Raw genomic sequence first — 20,794 nt, forward strand, 5'->3', positions numbered from 1 at the left:
ATTCCATTAGGTCAATAATAGACATTAAAACATCATCATATCTATGTTCTGCAAATTTTTGACTAATTATATATGCTTGTTGTAAAAATGAACATGAAGTTGGATAATAAATACCAGAAAAAATATTGGTAGCATTATAAAAACTAAGCAAAAAATCTTCCAAAATTTTTCCTTTATTCCAATCAGTTTCAGTCAATGTAAAGCCTAATCCACGATCATTAATATATGCACTTAATAAGTTTCTATATGGGTATGCATCATGTATCATGCTATATGTTGAGTTCCAACGAGTAATTACATCAAGTTTAAATTTTTTAAAATGTTTACCATGATTTATACATAGTTCCTTAAATTCTTGAAGTCTTGATCTTGAAGCATGAATAAAAGAAACTGCATTTCTAATTTTACCAATCACATCTTGAATCATGCCCATGCCAGCTTGAACAGAAAGATTTAAGATATGACATGCACATCTAATATGCAATAAATTTCCATCTAACATGGGATGCAATGAGTCTTTTAATAATGCAACAGCAGAATTATTATTAGATGCATTATCAAAAGTAATAGACATAATTTTATCATTAATATTATATGAACATGTAGTTTGATAAATGATATTTGAAATTTGTTGCCCAGAATGTGGAAAATCAAAAGCACGAAAAGCAAGAATACGTTTATTTAATTGCCAATCATTATCAATATAATGAGCAGTAATGGCAATAAAACAATTACTACCTACAGATGCTGACCAAATATCAGAAGTTAATGAAATTTTTACATTTAAAGTAGAAAGTGATTCGATTAAACTTTGTTTCATTGCTAAAAAGTTAGTCATAGCTACTCTTCTAAATGTACGCCTACTAGTTCTTTTGTAAGCAGGTTGTAGGTTTAATTGAACATATTCTTCAAAATTAAAAGATTCACATAAACTAAAAGGTAATTCATCCTTAACTATATATGGCTTGCCGCCGGGCAAAGTAAGACCCCGCGAGGTGCCATTTAGTATATAGATATGAGATATTACCATTAACTTTTGATTCCTTCCAATTTTACCCCTTATATCAATTTTAAAGGACTATTCTATCCTTTTTATAAAAAAAAAAAATTTGGGGTTATTACACATAAGAGGAGAAGTTCTCTAGAGGATGTGATATAATAGTGCCGGTGTTTCATGTTGTCATAATACAACTTATATTTAAACATCCTCTCCATTAGTATGAATTAGTTGAGAATACCTGTACTTTCAGAATACAATTTTTCTATGCCGCTAACCTTTCCTAGTAGGTTGCATTTGTAAGCATGTAAAATCTTAGAAAATCGACCTTACATGCTCCTTTCATTCCTTCATGGGATAGATTGGAGAAGGAAAATGAGTCTGGAATGATGCACGAGCAGACCCTTATGTCCGAACTTGAGAAAGGATGTATGATAGTGGGTTCTACTATCTTGACCTTTAAGGATTTTCGCTATATACATAGTACTTTCTTGAAAAAGAGAACGGGAATTATAGCGTACTAATGACAATGAGCTAAAAGTTCATCTTTATTTATACAATTTAGTATAAATTATACCTTATTATTTATACATCTCTTTATTAACCATCAGATAGTTTCCCATGTCTTGCATTGACACCTATTATCTTCGATTACGATTACCTCTTGCTCTTAATGGTTACCATAGTCAGAAACAATCATATGTCCCAATTTTCATGTCCTAGTCCTTCGGTAATCACATCATGCTTTGTCCCCACATCTTCGCCATGTATCTAGTCTATGACTTGGCCGCATGAATAATCCACATAGCCTCTCAAATAGGCTATTGCTCATAATTAGCCTATGCTCTCGTCTTCTTCGAGACTTGATCTATACGTTGAGTAGTCACTTAGTCCAGTTCGATCAGCTCTTTTTAGATATCACTTGGACTATCTTATATAATGCAACATGGTAACTAGATCGGCCTACTTGATCTATTTGTGGTCTATTTTAATTGCTTCGGCTTTCCTCAAATTTGATCAAGTGACATCGTCCAAGCTAGAGCTGATCACGGGCCAGGCCTTGGGTCTAAACTCTATTCATTTTTAATCGGGCTTCAAGATGAGCTTATTTAAAATTTGTTATTTTCTATGCCCAAGTCCAACCTATGATCAACTCTAGTCCAAGCCGATCTGTATTATGATGTAAGATGTCTTATCCAATACTTTCCCTCAATAGCCTCCACACTTGTTCGATTAAATCAAACTTATAAACTAGGCCAATCTTTCATTACCAATGTTAGAGCTTATTATTACTTAGCTTTTGGCACTGTCACATATCTGTTATCTAACTGGTCTTTGTGCCACCATTATGGGTTAGAATGTGGTTCACATTGTATTACTTTAGAATGCATTTAGAAGGAGAATAATGATGGATAAATGTTATTTAACGCACTTATTGCACCTCTTTTCAGCTAAATAGAAATTTAAACCAATCTTCAAAAGGGTAGAATTGGCATCTCAAAAATATGCTCTACTTTTTCTTTCCCTAATCTATTTACCCCACTTAACCTATTTATTTTATCTATGTATATCCTAGTAGTATATTCTTCTTATCAACCTAAACTTTCTAGGGCCTGCTCTTTGATGGCAAAAGTTATCAAAGAAACATTAGCCATAGAAATATATTATAGCAAGATCCCAAAAGAATTAGATACATAGCAGGAGCTCAAGTATGCAACTAGTCTTTCACAACTTGAAATCATTTTTGTTTCGAAATTCATCCATCTTTAAATGTCCCCGAAGTCAAGAAATTGTATAGAAAAAGAGGTGGGAATTAAACTTTCAGATGACAAAGATTAAATGATAATTAATCAAGGGACCAACTGTCAATATATGGCAGTTATCTCCTTTACCGTAACATTTTGGTCCATAAATGAGAAAAGTAGTTGGGAAGAATGTCATTTATTCCTTGAATATATGTACATATAATCTCATTTAATACAAATCCCAAATCCAATAATTTTTGGGACAAATAGACATACAAATCCCATGATCTCAGAATATCTATATAGTATGTATAATAATAAAAATTAATAATAAAGAACATTATGATTATATAGAGTACAAATATGGAAGCGAATAAATGTTTATTCATAATTATAAAATACATAAATATAAAAATAGATTCCAACAATTATTTATTATTATAGAGTGTATAAATTGTATCAGAATCCTATAAATTGAAATAGAGATATTACAATATAAATTTATTAGACTAATTATAAACCGATTGTAATAGTTATGATTAGATTTGAGCCTGGAGAAGATATCGGAGGATGGTGCATTTAAATTATTTTTTTATTATCATTGCAAGGGTATGACGTCATGATTTTTTTTGAGCCTGTACGGGGTAGAACAAAAAATATTGTTAATTGCCGTCATGCAATCCGACAAAGACGTTTTGCAAACAAGCATATCTCTCCGGATCCGACGGCGACCGACGACGCTTTCCACGAGAATACCGCACCAGGAGAACGGCCTCCACCCAAGCACGCCGCGTATAAATTATGAATTATTATGCGACAAAAGGGAACGGAAGATGATTCCATGTGGCAAAAATGGACGGAGGGTTTGGTTATCGCATAGGGTTTTGTATGGGGACGTGCGAAGGGAAGCGTTGACGGCGAACGACTCGAGGCTTGGAGAAGGGGACCGAATCGCATATCCCAATCCGAACCCGAACCGCTCCTTCCTCTCCTCTCTTTCTCTCTCTTTGGAGGAGGCCTCCCCGCTTCTCTCTCTTCAAATAAATCCTCCCCCGCCCTCTCTCGCTCGATATATCCATTACTATCGGAGACGACGCAAGAGTCGAAGAATAAATAGGAGAAGCGATCGATCGATCGGTTGAGGGGAGATGTGCGGCATCTTCGCGTATTTGAACTATAATGTTACGAGGGAGAGGAGGTACATCTTCGACGTTCTCTTCAAAGGCCTGAGGCGGCTCGAGTACAGGGGCTACGACTCCGCCGGTATCGCGATCGACTCCGATCGTGACTGGCCTCCGGCACCGGCGGCGGGGGGAGAGAATGGAGGGAAGGAGGCCGGGAGGCCGCCCTACGATTCGCCCTCGCCCCTTATTTTCCGGCGGGAAGGGAAGATCGAATCTCTCGTCGGATCCGTGTATGCAGGTGAGTGAGGTCTTGTTCTGTTTGGTTGGGTAGCCCTGTTCTTGTTCCTGAGTTCGGCCTTTTTGCCTTTTGATTTTTTTTTTCGGGTTCTTTGGTTTTCTTTTCTTTTCCTTTTTTGGAATTCGATGTATTTTCGGCTTATGTTGGCTTATTGATTTATCCGTTGTTTTCTTGAATTATTCTTTCTTTGCTATGGAAGATTTGTTCTTCATAACGAGAATTGAGTCAAGAATTTGAGGGAAATTTGTGATCTTAGGGTTTGCATGTTTAGATTATTATCATGATCTTCTATGTTTTGGTGGAATTAGGTGTTTCTTTGATGGCGATCAATTTAAGATTGAGTTAATGAAACAAAAAAAACTGTTTATCGTTATTATGAAGCTTCGGGTGGATAATATGGAGAAGAGAATTGCTAGTTGTATAAATCAATAATCATGAGAACCTCGTAGTGAGATAGTGTTTCAGTGCATTGGGAACCATTAAGTGCTGGAAAAAAGTATCAAGTGGGGCTTTTCCTATATTGCATTGGTTCGGTAAAGATGCCTTACTCGCTATACTTACCATAACTCTTCTTCATTTTTTCAGCCATCCATGGAATGGCTTTGCATGCAACGTCGTTGAATCTCTGATCCCATTTGGACAAGTTTTTGGCTTAAAGGCTTCTACCAAAACCATCGCTATATGTTGTTTCTCATGCACATGTATTCATTACATTACATGAAATAAGTTCTTGCTGTTGTTTTTAGATTGCATGATCTAACATCTTCATGCTTTTAGGAGATTTCAGATTCTCAATATCACACAAGCAATGTTTTGGTACAGACAAAAACTTGAGCCTTGTGGGCAACAATGTTCTTATTATCATAGTTATTGCCAAAGAGTAAAAGAAATCTTACATTTTTTGTCATTTTCTTAGGTTGTTCTAGTGACAAGTTTTTTTTTTCCTGTCCTATTTGTTATGCCAGAGAAAACAAATAACACTACATTAACCATGATTGGAACATCTGTCATTCATGTTCATATGTGGCTGTTAGATGCAACTCCTTTATAGCGGTTGTGATATGAAGACTAGAATATTCTCCCTCTTGTATGTACTTGTCTGACAATGGGTAGGTGGGAGTTAATTACAGTTTTATAGCAAGTTTGTTAATTATTATTGCAAAATAAAAAAAGATGGTACTCTATTGAGGAGGATCCAAATGTGGTTCTGCTCAGGTTACTGGAACCTGTAGCTTATTCTTTGATCTTATATTTACTGCAAGCATAATAATTAGTTACCCACATTTTGAGTTCAACACCAAGGTAGTTGATCTTTCACTTGGTTGTAAGCATGTGAACTTTATAAATAAAGTTACCATGCATATGCAAAAAAAGTCTTCAGAATTCTTGGGGATGTAACTGCAATAGGTTGACATGAGGTCATGTACCATGCAGTGTCCAAGAGCCTGAGCACAATTGAGATAGGCCCTTTGCAGAAGTACTAATTATCTATGACTATAAATATCAATGAGCATATCACCATCTATCACATAATAAGATCAGGTTATCACTTGAGTTTAACCAAATAAGCTCCTAAGCAATTTTTGGTTTGCTTGTTGTTCCAGATGACATATGAAAGATTTTCTTTAGGTCTGACCTCTTGTTGTTCCATGTAAGGGAACATACTCTTGAGGAATGTGTAACATGCATACATGTCCTCATCCCATATATGCTCGTGAAGAAAGTACCCCTCTTGGAGAATCTGAATCAAGTTTTCGTCGGTCCAGCAAGAGTTCCTACATATGCTTATAAAGAACTTTTAATGACTTTGTGGGTTGGTGATATCGAGTACTTGCTTTTATATTTATGTTTAAAGGTGGCGATTGGGATTGTTTTCATGCAAAAAAAAAAAAATTAATGGCATAGGAAAGTTTTATACATGGAAGAAGATGGTGCTAGTGCCATGTATGCTTTTTTGAGAAATACATTGGGGATGCCATGCCACCATCAGGATTTGCACTATGGACATCTCCCAAGTGGATAGGGATGCCAACTCAGGACCATATATGCTTAAGCAGTTAATTTTCGCATAACTTAATACTTAATCCTAGATAACTTCATACCTTCTGTTCCTTTTGGATTAGGATATTATGGGCAATGTAATTTATACACCTTTCCTATCTTCTAGTTACATGAAAGTTGGTTTCCTGTTGTTATCCAAGGAGACTATGCAAATTGAGGTCGTGTTTCTTTCTTATTTCATAGGGCTATAAAAAGTCATGCAGATCCTTTAATTTCCTGTTTTTCCTATTCCTTTCTCTTACAGTTTGAGGTTATTTGTGTTTATAGAGGTGGATGCAATGGACCTAAATTTGGAGAAGTCTTTTCCTGTTCATGCTGGAATTGCACACACACGATGGGCTACTCATGGTGCACCTTCTCCAAGAAATAGTCATCCACAATCATCAGGTCCATGGAATGAGTTTGTTGTTGTTCATAATGGTATTATAACTAATTATGAGGTTCGTTTAAGTGCTCAGTCTCTTCTTCTTCTTTTTTTTTTTAATGAATACGAGTAAATATTGCTGATATGAGCTTATTTCTTGAAATAATTCGAAACTGATTGAGCAGAGTAAAATGAGTAAGAATTTCACTTCTAGGTCATTTTCTTTTTTCCTTCATAATGTCATTTGTAGTTGGTGACATCTTTGTGCAAGCCCTCCCTAGTTAATTCGTTGAAGTAATACATTAGTGAGGTCAAATTATGTATTGACTATTTATGTCAGCTTGTGTAATTAGTCAAACCTGTCTATCTGGGAAAAGGCCTGTTTATGTTCATTGCTTTTATTGCTTTCTCTTGATTTAATTATCTGCAGTGTCTGTTTAAGAATATGGTTCCTGCTCATATATTTTATTCAGGCTATTTACTGTTTCCTTTTCTTAGTGAGCTTTTGATGATAGGGAGGCACAGAACCACCCAGCTTTTATTAATGAACCGATATTAGATACAAGAGAACTATGCACAAGGGAAGAAAATACAGTCGAGCAGCTCTTCATGAGAGTTGCTTGGATACAGACAAGAAATGGAAATATCAGTCAGAGTAAAGAAACAGAGTAATGAAACAAAGCAATCAGATGAAGTGTTCAAATAGAAAATCAGAAATACTGATGCCTATGATGCTAATAATAAACCGAGTATTTAAACAACCCAGATCTGAGACTGTACAGAACTTTTAAGGATTCTCCAGGGCAGCAACAACAGACTCTTTAAGACTGCAGATAAAGCTTCTAAGCAATCCATTGGTTACCTCTCCTTGGTGTGTAGATAACCTAAAATTAAACATCAGTCAACGTCCTGTTTACCTTCTTGATTTTGATCCAACTTTGGGTGAATGCCGAGAGATGCTTGCTGTGGCAAAAGATTGACCAATTATTGAAGAGATTTAACATTGCTTGATCTTCAATATGAAAGATTTCTAATTAGAGAAATCAAAATGTGACAAGAGTGCATAACGGCACATTGTTATATCAAATTGAAAATGTAATTAGGTACAAAATCATTCTCCAATAGAGAAAGAGGAACAACTTTTCTTCCTGATATTCTATTCACAAGAGTTCATCAAACATACAAATGCATGAGTTCTGTGCTAGGCCAAATAAAGACAAGCAATTGAGCTTTTACCTACCATAATCTCTGTAAATAACAGCAGATAATTCAAAAGCTCCTGATTCCTCTAGAAAACAACCTGGTGTTCCCCGAGGAGCACATAAATTAAGATGCAAATGCAATAATAAGGCAAATTACCGCTAAACCTAGGTATGGAGAAGAAGAAGACAAACAAGAAGATGACAAAGAAAGCGAGGAGAAATCCCAAAGACTGGGGGTAAGATCTACCCTTAGGGACCTAATGTTAGAGATTCCCATGACGACTCCACTTCTCCATTGGTTTCAGATGATGGGAGCAACTACAAGTACTGCTACGGAACGATGTCTGGAAGGAGATTGTGGCCGCATAGAGGAGTGTCTGTGCTGTGGTTGATGGCATAGAGGAGTGTCTGTGCTATGGTTGATGGCATAGAGGAGTGGCAAGCTGGCATGGTGGCGATGCAATTGATGGCATCATTGTGGCAATGGATCCATTGGAGTTAGGGTTGGATAAGGGAAAGGGCCCAAATGGGAGAAGAGGAGGAGGAGAAGGGTGGTTGCCACAACTGCAATGGAAGAAGAAGAATAGTTGAGGGGCAACTGCCAGTTGCAATCAGAGACGATGAGGTGGAGGATGGGTTCTTCACAAGGACGAGGAGGAAGAGGAGAGGAGAACCAGTGTTCTTCCTTGCAATCTCTAATAAGCGGCGATAGGTGATATATATATATATATATATATATATATATATATATATATATATATATATATATATATATAATATCAGGCGAAGCTGGGCTCGGGTTAGGCTTTAATGTCTAAACCTGAGTCCAGTCTGTTTAACAAATGAGTTTATGCTTTAGGCTTGGCCTAGCCTGCCAGACCTAAAATCTTTGTCCAAGCCCGCCTGAAATGCTTCAGGCTTATATATATAATAAATCAGGCCAGGCCGGGCTCGGGTCAGGCTTTAATGTCTAAACCCGAGTTCAGTCTGTTTAACAAACGAGCTTATGATTTAGGCTTGGCCCGGCTTGCCAGGCCTAAAATCTTTGTCCAAGCCCGCCCGAAATGCTTCAGGTTTGAGCAGGTCTCTCGACTCATGACAGGTCTTGTGATGCAATGTAGACCCTCGTTTGATTCGATGCAATTTTAGCATATGTTGATTCATTCCTGGTCCAATGAATCTGCATGTCCCTTTCATTGTTGGACTTCCTAGCCATCAATGAAATGGGACCATAGGAAGCTATTCTGCAATACTTCTAATAAGAAAAACTCAAAATTAAGGACTAAGAAGCTCAGAAGCTTTCCCAAAGCTCTTGAGCATAAGAAATATAAACTCACATCCTTAATATTCTTCTATGTTGGATGAAGAAAGTTTACAAGTTTTGGTGTCCAAAGTTAATTTGGAAAATACCAAATACATAGAATTGTAGTTATACTTGTTACTTCCATGATCTTTACTATGGATCCACATTGCTTCCTTTGAAGATCAAAGCACCAAATACATCTGATAAAAACTAAAACTATATGTTCCACCCCTGAGAGGTTTCTAATTCCATCATACAACCTTGCACAACATTAATATTATGGAAATTGGGTGTCACCATTGCATTTATTGATCTAAGACTTAACAATTACCTTATGGAGTTAGACTAGGATCCAGTTGAACAGATTTCAGGTCAAATCTAGTTAGGTGAAATCGGAAGATGGGGATCCGATGTTGATGATCCTAGTTGTTGAATGCTATTTGCTACCTCTAGGTGCATATGCTAGGGTCTCCAAATCACATGATTTTTTAGTAGTTTAGAGGTAGTAGAGCATATTCAGTGGCTTGGATCATCAATATTGGACCTCCGTCTTTTGCTTTCACATGATTGAGTTTGACTTGAAATCTGGTGTTCACCGCTTATCTTATGATATATTTCAGCTTCAATAATTTCATTATCTCATAAAAAGATTTGTCATGTCATAGTTGCCCTTTATCATCTTATTTAGTTCCATTTTTGGTTTTTCCATTGTGGTATTATAGGAAAAATATAGTCATGAAAAGTTTATTGTTCTTAATTATTCTTTGCATTTCGTGCTTGCACTAAGCACAATGTCCATGTTTCTCCTATTAAAGGCATTCTTGTAGTAAGCTAAAGTTTAAATCCCTTTTGTTAGTTTCTTACATAAGCTTTGGATCTCCTTAGGTTTGCCTTCTCTTTATATGTATTAAACTTTCTCAACTTTGGCTGAAATTGTAAAATGTGTGTTTGTTATGCTGCCAATAAGATCTTGCATAAACATTATGTTTTACTTATTTAGAAAAATCAGCAAAGATCTAAGTCTTTCTCAAATATAATTTCGTCTCCATATTTGTCTCTTCAGGTTCTAAAGGAGACATTAATTAGACATGGGTTTACATTTGAATCAGAAACTGACACAGAGGTTATTCCAAAGCTTGCTAAGTTTGTATTTGATAAGGCTCGTGATGAAGGAGGTATTGTTTGTTTTCCTGATTTAGTATTAGTCACTAGTAGAAATCTGTTTGATCTTGTGAAAGCTTGTAGGTAGGAACTCCGGTTCAGCCAAATGTCATTTGTTTATCTTGATATGCATGGGTTCACCATTATCAATTCGTGAATGAATATATTGCTTTCTGTCTACCTACATGGAATAACACAATATCTAATGTTTTTCAGATGTGTGATATCTTGTAACTTGATCAGGCAATTCTTGATGCACTTGATTCTGTATGTGTATGCATATCATTTTCAACATTGCATTTGCACCATGTGAAAATTTATATTATGTTAGCTAGCTTATACACAAACAAAACCTTGTATTTACTTTTCCCTGTAGATGATTTCGTAAGCTTGATATTTCAGAGAAGATTTTGATAAATTGTTTAACATGATTAAATAGAAATATTGAAGTACTAGTAAATAGTCAAGTTTTTAAGAAATTAGTAGATAATTGTGAAAATATTGCCATTTCCAAGAAATAGGATCGGCTACCCATCTCTTCTATAGAATGTTGATAATTGATTAGGTCTCAAATTAAAAGAAATTTAGTTAATGCAAAACTATGACATTTTAAATTTGCCCACTCATTCAGCATTGCCACAATTTTGTTCTTGGTAGTGGCCAGTGTTTCTCTTGACTCTTTGATACATGCCTTGCATTTATTTCCATTTAATTTTTCCATTTTGCTTCCCATTATGGGGTTCCTCATCATCCTTGCTCTATTATTTCTTTGCAGTGGTGTGGATAAAAGGTACTGGTGGTTGTATTGGTTGCATGTCTTCTCATATTCCTGTGCATGCGTGTGTTTGGTTGTTCTCATGATTACTTCTATTAATCAACTAAGAAAGAGAGAGAGAAGGAGAAAGAAAAAGGATATGCAATTATAAGTTCAACTCACATCTTCTTCTCCCTCTCTATCCTGCAGGTGAACAGACTGTCACTTTTACTCAAGTTGTTACAGAAGTAATGAGGCAGCTTGAAGGAGCATATGCACTTATATTTAAAAGTCCACACTATCCAAATGAGCTAATTGCCTGCAAGCGTGGTAGCACATTGATCCTGGGTGTCAAAGTAAGTCTCGCTGATATCCTGCATCAGCCAGAAGAAGTTTTTGTGTTAAACATAATGATTTCAACTGGTTTTTTGTTATGATCTTATGGGGCTTCATGATCTCTTGAGAAGAAATGATGCATATTGCTGCATGTAGTGCTACTATAGACATGCGCTTTGCTCACTGGAATCAAAAGATGCATGCAAGCATATCAATCCAATACAGATTATAGGCCTGTTTGGGAAAATCTGGCAGGATAGGCTTAAGAGAGTGTGCATGTTTTTGGGAAGAGCCGGGGGGGTGGGGGTAGTTGGTGGGGCTGGGTTGGTGATAAGCGGGAGAGGGAGAGGGCAGGGGGGGCCTAATCACCTCGAGAAGTCCTTTTTTAAAATAAAAAAAAATCCCATGGCAATTGGGCCACACTATGCCCCAATCTCTTCTGCTCCTTCCCCCCCTTGGCCTATCCTGCTGGATTTTCCCAAACAGGCCCTACATGTGATTGCAATCTTGGAGGCTGCTGGTCCTTTTGATGCCTTGCATATTATGATGCAACATAAATCTCTTTTTACTTGTTTTAAAATGGCTACCCTTTCCGTATTAATTATTAAAAACCATAGTAGCAAGCTCTGCGTGGTCATTCAATTTCAACAAAAATCATTAATTTCTGCATTTATCATGAGCTTCACGAAATAGCTTTGATATTGCATACTAAAGTCCCTATAGATTGTTTGAGTGCTGAAATTTCTGGTGATTGTGTTGTCATTTCCTGATATTACCTTGCTATTTGTAACAAATTGTGCATCATTATGTGGATTTATCACTACAAGTTTTCTTTGTTCTCAGGAACTAGCTGATGCAAATTGTGGAACATTATTTCATGACGACAAAACCCTCACAACAAATGGGAAGCCAAAAGAATTTTTCTTTTCCAGTGATTTATGTGCTATTGTGGAACATACTAAAAACTATTTGGCTATTGAAGATGATGAAGTTGTCCACATCAAGGTGATATTTCACTTTACATTCTCTCCTGTTAATAACATTTTCAATATTTTTGACTTTCCTGTTCTTTTTTGTTCATCCTAGTTATCATACAGATGATTAAATTGGAACTTACCCCTAACAAAATAATTTGTGTTCTTCCCTGTGTTATTTATTTTTTGGTGCTTCACTACTCAATAACTTTGTACTTGTTGCGGGGTCATGAACCCTTTAGTACATGTATCTTTTTATTGTGAAGTTTCATTACAGATCCCACAAGAGAGTTTTTGTCACTTCAGGTCTCAATGCTGAATTTTCTTGGTGGTAGTAACTAATCCATTTCAAGACAATGGATCATGTTATTTTTTATGTGCTTTATCCAGTACAAAAAATAGAATCAATTCTGGTTACTGTTTCTGTTTCTTGAATTTGTGGATACAGTTTAAAGTTACAAATTCCTCTGAAGTATTTTTGTGAATCTTAGTGATGGTTTATTCTTGTTGTGTCTAATATGAATCAACTTTCTTTTTGTTCAATTTAAAAAACTGAAATGGATATAACTTTGAAAAGGATGCAAAAAGATGAGGCATTAGGACCAAATGAAATGCCAACTGAGATTTGGAAAATCATTGTGATATTGTGTTGAGTTACGAATACATATAAGATTTTTGAAAACTAGGAAAATGTTAAATGTTGGAGAAGTACCGAGGTGCTTATTTATAAGAATAAAAGAGATGTGCAAACTATTCTAATTATCGTGCAATTATATTCTTGAGCCACTCTATTAAATTATTGGAGATAATGATTGAACAAAGACCAAGAAAAATGATGAAAATCTTGGAGAACCATTTGGTATTTACTAAGAATGTCAGAAATGGAGGCTATGTTCTTTCCTAGGCAATTCATAGAATAATATGAAGAAGAATCAGTTTGAAGAAGGCATAGCATAAAGTCTAGGAAAGTTAATCTCCTAGGTTTTGCAATGCAATGAAATTATTGAGGACATTAATGCTAAAGCATTGCAATTGTGACAAGATGTTACATCACAAGGGCATGTTCGGACTGTGGGTTTACATTAAGGAGCTGCATTAAGCCCGTACTTTTTACACTAAACACAGATGAACTTCTCATATTTGGAGAATTTACATTGGTTAGTTTTTTTTATTAGTGGTATATTATAGTTTGATGAGAAAAGAAAAAAGATTAAATGTTCAATTGGAATTATGGAGGAAGAACTTTGCTCTCCTCTCAAAAGGAGAGGTTATCTACTCCTCTCGACTCTGAAATCAATAATGGGTCATCCAAATTGAAAATCTACATCATTGATCATGATCTATACCACCGAAATTGCCTAACAATCAAACAACACATATTTTAGTGGTCCCTAACTTATGCATCATGTGGATATAAAAATGAAGGGTTAAAATAATAGGCGACCATATTTTGCTATGATATAAGCATTAAAATCTAGTAATTTTCAATTTGTATATATTTTAACATGTGCATATCATGATAGGTCATGATCAATAGTGTGGGTCTTTGATTAAGTTTTCAATTTTTGATTTTGGAATCATGTGGGATGTAGTATGGAGTGATTTGGTACATGCGGAAAGAATGAAGAGGGGTAGAGGTAGATTGAACATCATATAGGATAAAGTGGTAAAAAAAGGACTTGATATCTTAACGTCTTTGAAAAATTATGGCCCTAAACTGAGCGAAATAGAGGAAAAGGATTCATATAGCCGACCCCAACTAGTTTAGGATAAGGCTTAGTCGGATTGAGTTGAGTTTCTTTATTGATTTCGGAATTGAGATGATTAGATACCCTATGCTCTAGAGATGAGCAAAGTCCATCTCATATATCATGTAAATTCTCAATTTAAATAGACGGACCTGAGACCATGACTTCGTCGGAATCGAGCGAAGGAAAGGCCTTGGCTTGACTTCCTATGTCCACAGTTCGTAGGGAAGACAGAGCAAGAAAGAGGGGATTCCCCAATGCCGGCCTCTAGGAGATAGCAGAGAGAAAGAAAAACCTCTTATCGTAAGAACCTTTTGTGTACCCAATCGATTGTGGAAATCTGATGTTCTCCTAAGCTGTTCTTGAAAATCCTAATACCATTATATACGGCAATGTTGGATTAGGATTTTATAGCTGAAGTCGTTCACCACCAGGTCTAGGGCCCTAGACCAGCCAAGGGCAGTGACGGTGTTAGATCAAGATTTTTTGAACTTGATATAAGAAGGTAATTCAATTGTCTCCGGACTGGTAGTAGGACCTGGGCTAGAAGTCGTCCGGTTTGGGTACTTCTTGAGACTGGTGAACCGGAGCGTAGGCCATAAGAAAGTGACCAGAAGAGTCTTTTTGCACAGTACGCATCAGAACTAGTGTCTACGTGATGCATAGTTTAGAGACCTCAAAATATGTGATTTTTTATTTTTAGGCATGTTTAGTGGTAGAGATTATGCTCAACAGTTTTCATGTTCGATTTAGATGTCCCATCATCGATTCCAAGATCGAGAGGAGCAGATATCCTCTCCTCTTGAGAGGAACAAAAGTAGATTTAAGGAAACATGGATAAAAGTTGTTAAAGAGGATTGCTTAAAATAACATTAAAGGTTGCCCTAAATAGGAGTACTTAGTGAATGAGGTTTCGTAAAGCTAGTTGCCATTATTTTCCTCTTCCCACCCTTTTGTATTTTGTGTCATATATTCACACATCTCTACACCATCTTCCCATATATGTCCTTGTTTGGCAACAAGGCTAACACTTCTGGAGATGTGTTAATGTCTTTTTCCTGTCATTCACTTCTCATGTATATATTTTTTTCTGTTTCCTTGTAGTAGTACTCTTAAGAATTGGAATTTAAGTGACATCCTGTGATTCTCCTGTTAATGGTGCTGGTGCTTATAATATTGGTGGGATTGAAGCTTGGAGTTGATCTGCTTTATCCTTTTAAATTTTTACATACTGAATCTCATATTTCGTGTTTATATATAAAGTAATGGTTAGTCATCAATGTTGTGATTGGACCAGGATGGTTGTGTATCAATCCTCAAGTTTGACTATGGAAAAGAGAAGCCAGCATCAGTGCAACGTGCATTATCTGTTCTTGAGATGGAGGTTGAGCAAATAAAGAAGGGAAACTATGATCACTTCATGCAGAAAGAAATTCATGAACAACCACATTCTTTAACTACAACAATGAGGGGAAGGCTCAGAGATAATGATGTGGTCTTGGGTGGTCTCAAGGATCACCTGAAAACAATCAGGCACAGCACAAGGATCATCTTCATTGGTTGTGGTACAAGTTATAATGCAGCTTTAGCTGCAAGACCATTTATGGAAGAGCTATCTGGTAAGGATGGATTGATATGAGACTTTTCTTGATGGTCAGATAAAATAATTACATAATTTTTATATGTTGATTGATGTTTTATCTTAACAATAAAAGGTATCCCTGTTACTTTGGAGCTTGCAAGTGACTTGCTGGACAGGCAGGGTGCGATGTATAGAGAAGATACGGCAGTTTTTGTTAGTCAGTCTGGGGAAACTGCAGATACCCTACTTGCCCTTGAATATGCCTTAGAAAATGGGGCATTGTGTGTTGGCATAACAAATACTGTAGGTAGTACATTAGCCAGAAAAACACACTGCGGTGTTCACATAAATGCCGGATGTGAGATAGGTGTTGCTAGCACGAAAGTGAGAACTGTTATCTACTTTTTTTCTTCCTGCTTTAATTATGTAGTACTCTGGCTTTATTGGTTTTCTCTTTATAATGTCTCAGGCATACACGAGTCAGATAGTAGTTATGGTCATGATGGCATTGGCTATTGGAGCTGACAAAATATCCACACAATCTAAAAGGGAGGCTATTATTAATGCTCTTCCTGACCTACCAAGTATGTTTTTATTTGGAATGCTTCACATGGGATAATTTGCAAATGTGCAGCATAGCTTTTAAGAGCATTTTGTTCTGAAAACAAAAATGATTCAGGAAGTAGATAGATGGAGCTTTTCTTTTTTACTTCCTTTTCCTTTTTGCAGATAAAGTAAGTGAGGTCCTGAAACTGGATAATGAAATGAAAGATCTGGCTGAGTCATTAATAGAGGCGCAATCACTTTTTGTGTTTGGTAGAGGTTACAACTATGCCACTGCTTTAGAGGGTGCTTTAAAAGTGAAGGAAGTAGCACTCATGCACAGTGAAGGTATGCTTGCGGGTGAAATGAAACATGGTCCATTGGCACTAGTGGATGAGACTCTCCCCATCATTGTTATTGCCACACATGATGCTTGTTTCAGGTCAGTGTCTTACAATGTAAGGGAGCCCTAGTTGGAAAGCATCTATTTTACTGAATATAGTTCTGTTTTATTTGTCAACAGTAAACAGCAATCAGTAATTCAGCAGCTTCACGCACGTAATGGTCGCTTGATTGTTATGTGCTCAAAGGGAGATGCATCCTCTGTATGTCCTAATGGATCTTGCAGAGTTATTGAGGTCCCTCAGGTTGCAGATTGCCTTCAACCAGTAATTAATATCGTTCCTTTGCAGGTATGAAAGCGTTGAACAATTCTTCTTGGATTTCTTTTTTCATTCTTAACAAATTTCATATAATCTTTAAATCTAGCCTGTAGGCTTATTTCCAGATATAAAAGATATTCATCTTATGAAGGCTTTCTGTCTTGCTCCGATCGTCAATTTGTTGAATTTAGATGAAAATGCTCTTTCTTCGGTTTACATCGATCCCTTCATTTATGTTCCTGTCAAAACACAAAGTGGCCTTTTGAGAAGGCCAGTTTGTAAAAATTGGCACTTGATAGTAGATTCCAATTAAGTACTTTTTGTAAAAAGACCTGGATATTAAAGCAAATGAATGTTTGATATAGTCCAAACTGGTTGAACTAGTTGTTCATTTTGTTTGATCCACCAAATAACTAGAAACAGTAAGCACCACCTAAACTGTGGGGACAGCAAAGCCCTGTGAATGTACTATTCACTTTGTGTGTTTTAACTAACTTTATTACCTGTTGCGACTTCCATGACCCTTCCTTCCTGTTTTAGGGCTTTATGATCCACTGATTGATACAATCATGCTCCATAAACATATATACTGCCCCTCCCCCGCAACACGCGTGCGCACACAGAGCTGCTTTGTTATTATTTTGTCCAATCAGTCATGTTGCAGCCTTGAAATTCCTGAAGTTAAAGAGGCCAGTCAACCCCTTTGCAGTGCTCGGCTTCATACTATTCCAGATAGATTAAACCCATATTCTCTGCAGTTCAGATTAGCCTGCTGGAAGTCTTATCCTGCCTTCGTTTGGTCCCTGAACTTCAAACCTGCAAGCTTTACGAGAAGGATTCCTAAACTTTGACTTTGGCCATCATACCTCAAATTCTGATCCTTTCGTCATATTTTTGATTCTGAATTCCTTGTAAGGGTTTTGAACAAGGTCCGCCATACTGGTGGCAGGGGGTACCGGAATGGCTGAGTTTTGGGGTTCCACTTACCGGTTCTGTACCGGTCTCGTACCGGTTTCATACTGATTCTCCAGCGATAAGCTTCCGGTACCGAATTCTACGCTGATCCGATATCGGTTTAGGGCGGTACCGGAACGTACCGGCTCGTACGGGCCGGTATGGCAGACCTTGGTTTTGAACATCAGAAATTATTGCATATTGGTCAAAAGACTGCACCACCACATGATACAACATTTTGAAACAATGGTTAGATGGATAGAACAACACCAATACTTGGTAACAAGGTTTGCTGAACTGGTATTGGAGGGCATATGGGCTAGTGACTGGTTTAGCATAGTATGAGTCCATACTGTACCGTCCTGTGGCGAACCGAAATAGGGAGAGGTAGAGGGAGAAGGGAACACGGAGGAGAGGGGGGGGCGGGAAGAGAGAGAGAGGGATGCTGGAGCATCAACACCTGAAACCCTTTCGGACACGAGAGAGAGAGAGAGAGAGAGAGAGAGAGAAGACTTACTTTCTCAGTTTCGGCTTTGAGAGAGTTCAAGCGATGCTGCTAAGATAGTCTTCAAAAGGGATTGTCTTCTACCACTTTGGGTCTCTGAAGACTATCCACACTACTTGGACTTATTTATTTGACATGATTATTGTATCACTTAAAAAGTCTAGCTTCTTGTCTTATATTTTGTAGATTATAGGATTTTAATCCCTTATATTCACTTGGATTCGATGCAAGGATTCGTAAATCGTAATTAAGCTAGACACTAACCAGATGACTTAAGCTGAGTGAACATCAACCTAGTGAATATATGGAATTTTCCCAGACAGCATTTCTGGGACTGGGAGTTAAATACATTCATGATGATGTGCCCATGAATGATAGGCCACAAAGTTTTCCAGACAGTCATAGGTTCAACATCTGTTTCATATGCCTTGTTTTTCTCGGCCGCATACTTTGTTTACATTTGCCAACATTTTTGATAGTCCAAGCAATGAATAATTTGTGTGTTTTTGCTTCATCTGAACACTACGTTACTTGTAATAATCACCCTTTATTTGGTGCTGTTGGTATATGTGTGACTTTTGGTCAACAAATGCCAGTTAAATTGGAGGTGAATGGCTTCTCCGACAGGAAGTGTATGAGTTTGCTCATTTATTTCTGCTCTTCGTCTGCAGCTGCTAGCATATCATCTAACAGTTCTACGAGGCTATGACGTGGACCAACCAAGGAATCTTGCAAAGAGTGTGACGACACAATGAAACAAGCCTGATTCTTTGTGCAAATTCTTTTGAGTCAGAGGAGACTTGATCATAGTCGGGATTTCAATTCTTTGTAGTTCACCGTGTAGTCTGTTTCCCCAATATGTTAATATTATGTAGTAACATACTGGGATGCATAAAATCAATTCCCTGGGTGTATAAGTTATCACTTCCGTTACTAACTTCTGGAGTGCAAATTGGATTTTAGTGAAAAAGATGCATTGATGTTGGCGATTCAGCGGAGAGAGAATTCATTTGTCTAGTAAGTGTTATCTTGTAGTGTTAATTTAAGTGTTTATTTACAGTTTGTCCTCCCAAAACCCTTTATTTTACACACTGAAGTCCACTACCTTTCAGTTACTCTACCAGGCAGAATGTGGTATACAGTGCAGAAACAAGTGCAATTGCTGCTGTGGCAAGGGATACTACCAGGGTGCTCACAGACTTATTTCCTTCATAGTTCATGCGGAATAATAGGGAATTGACTTTCAGGTTACACCTCAACGCGCATGGATGTGCTTTAGTGAAGCTGGTGCTAATGGACGGCGGTATGACCCCATTTATTAGTGATAAAATCTCAAATCTTGGCTTCCAAGGATTGCTATTTTATCTGGGTTTTGAAATCCTTCGCATCAATGGAGCATGGCTTTCCATGGTAACCAGAAATAACTGCTGCCATGGAGGCAGGACATGATCTCATCCCTGGAAAAATGCCCCACAATGATCCATTTCGGTTCGGAGCTAATGCTTCGAATTTGCTGCATTGCATATCAGATCATCCTGGCGCTCAAGTTTATCATCCTGCAGTATATGCTAATTAGCAGGTCCGCAACACTACAAAATACAGGGTTTAGGGTTTAGGATGCGATATGTATCATCGTCATGTTATTCTCATGAATCCTCAAGGCCTAACTGAGCTCGGTGGACAGGAAAAACTCAAATTCTTTTAACCTTTATGCTTTCCAATGACATGAAGGCAAAACTGACCGAGGAGCTTTAAAAATAGAAGCTTTGTATTGCGGTCAGCATTGTGGAAGTTCAAAGTGACCCCCTAGTCATAATCTGTATCAATTCTGACATTCATCGTACGATGATCAAGGACATGCAAAGCATTCGGCACAAAATTAAGGGCCTTGAAAGTTTAAGACATTAGATCCAGCGAAATCATTGGTTTCGGCATAACCTTTGGCATGAGCGTATGTAACGGAAAGCGCAGGAGCTCCTCTTAAGCGGCCATAGCGTTTTTTCCCTTCTGCCGAGTAGCTTCCGCGCCCTTCCTGCCCCACATAAACAAGGTACGACGACATGTCTTAATTAATTCAATGGTCAACAGAATTGATATCAGCAGTTAATTCTCTTTTCTTTTCTCTATCATTTTTTGGTCATACCATTCATAACTTCTATGATTCTATAACTAGATATCTCTCCAAAATCGCAAAAGATCATCAATTTGGAACAAACCGAAAAGTCCTTTTCATCAAAGTCCCTTACTAGCTTCCTCTGTTGAAAAGAGAGAGAAAAATCACAGGTCGGTGAAGCAGAATAATTATAGAAATAGGAGCAATGAACCAACATCAGCTCTCATCTATACCATTCCATTCATTTTCATCAATCCATTTATCCCAGTTCACTCTGAGAAATCTAAATAATACTTTCCAGCCAGCCTTTTTAGGTGAGGTTGTGGCTTGTTACACTTTGAGAACAAAATTCTGCTTACAAACGGTAC

At 37.2% G+C, this 20,794-nt stretch overlaps 1 protein-coding gene across 3 annotated transcripts; it reads left to right on the forward strand.

Moving 5' to 3' along the window:
• The first annotated feature begins 3,699 nt into the window (after window positions 1–3,699).
• LOC103705007 (glutamine--fructose-6-phosphate aminotransferase [isomerizing] 1-like) lies at window positions 3,700–19,306 on the forward strand. Of its 3 annotated transcripts, none has more exons than XM_008788567.6 (11): window positions 3,700–4,164; window positions 6,493–6,665; window positions 10,158–10,269; window positions 11,220–11,365; window positions 12,189–12,350; window positions 15,365–15,686; window positions 15,783–16,033; window positions 16,119–16,233; window positions 16,379–16,634; window positions 16,716–16,884; window positions 18,985–19,306. In XM_008788567.6, exons 1-11 carry the CDS (start codon window positions 3,891–3,893, stop codon window positions 19,066–19,068), a joined length of 2,064 nt encoding a protein of 687 aa, XP_008786789.4. In that variant the 5' UTR covers window positions 3,700–3,890; the 3' UTR covers window positions 19,069–19,306. The 3 variants fall into 3 exon arrangements, with proteins under 3 accessions (XP_008786789.4, XP_038988248.3, XP_026659634.3); XM_039132320.3 differs by having other exon boundaries at window positions 3,710–4,164; window positions 18,910–19,306; XM_026803833.4 differs by having other exon boundaries at window positions 3,742–4,164; window positions 6,493–6,612.
• The last annotated feature ends 1,488 nt before the right edge of the window (window positions 19,307–20,794 follow it).

Source organism: Phoenix dactylifera, chromosome 14 (assembly GCF_051530095.1).
Source record: "Phoenix dactylifera cultivar Ajwa chromosome 14, Ajwa_hap1_PhDact_Kaust_v1.1, whole genome shotgun sequence".
NCBI classification, from domain to species: Eukaryota; Viridiplantae; Streptophyta; class Magnoliopsida; order Arecales; family Arecaceae; genus Phoenix; species Phoenix dactylifera.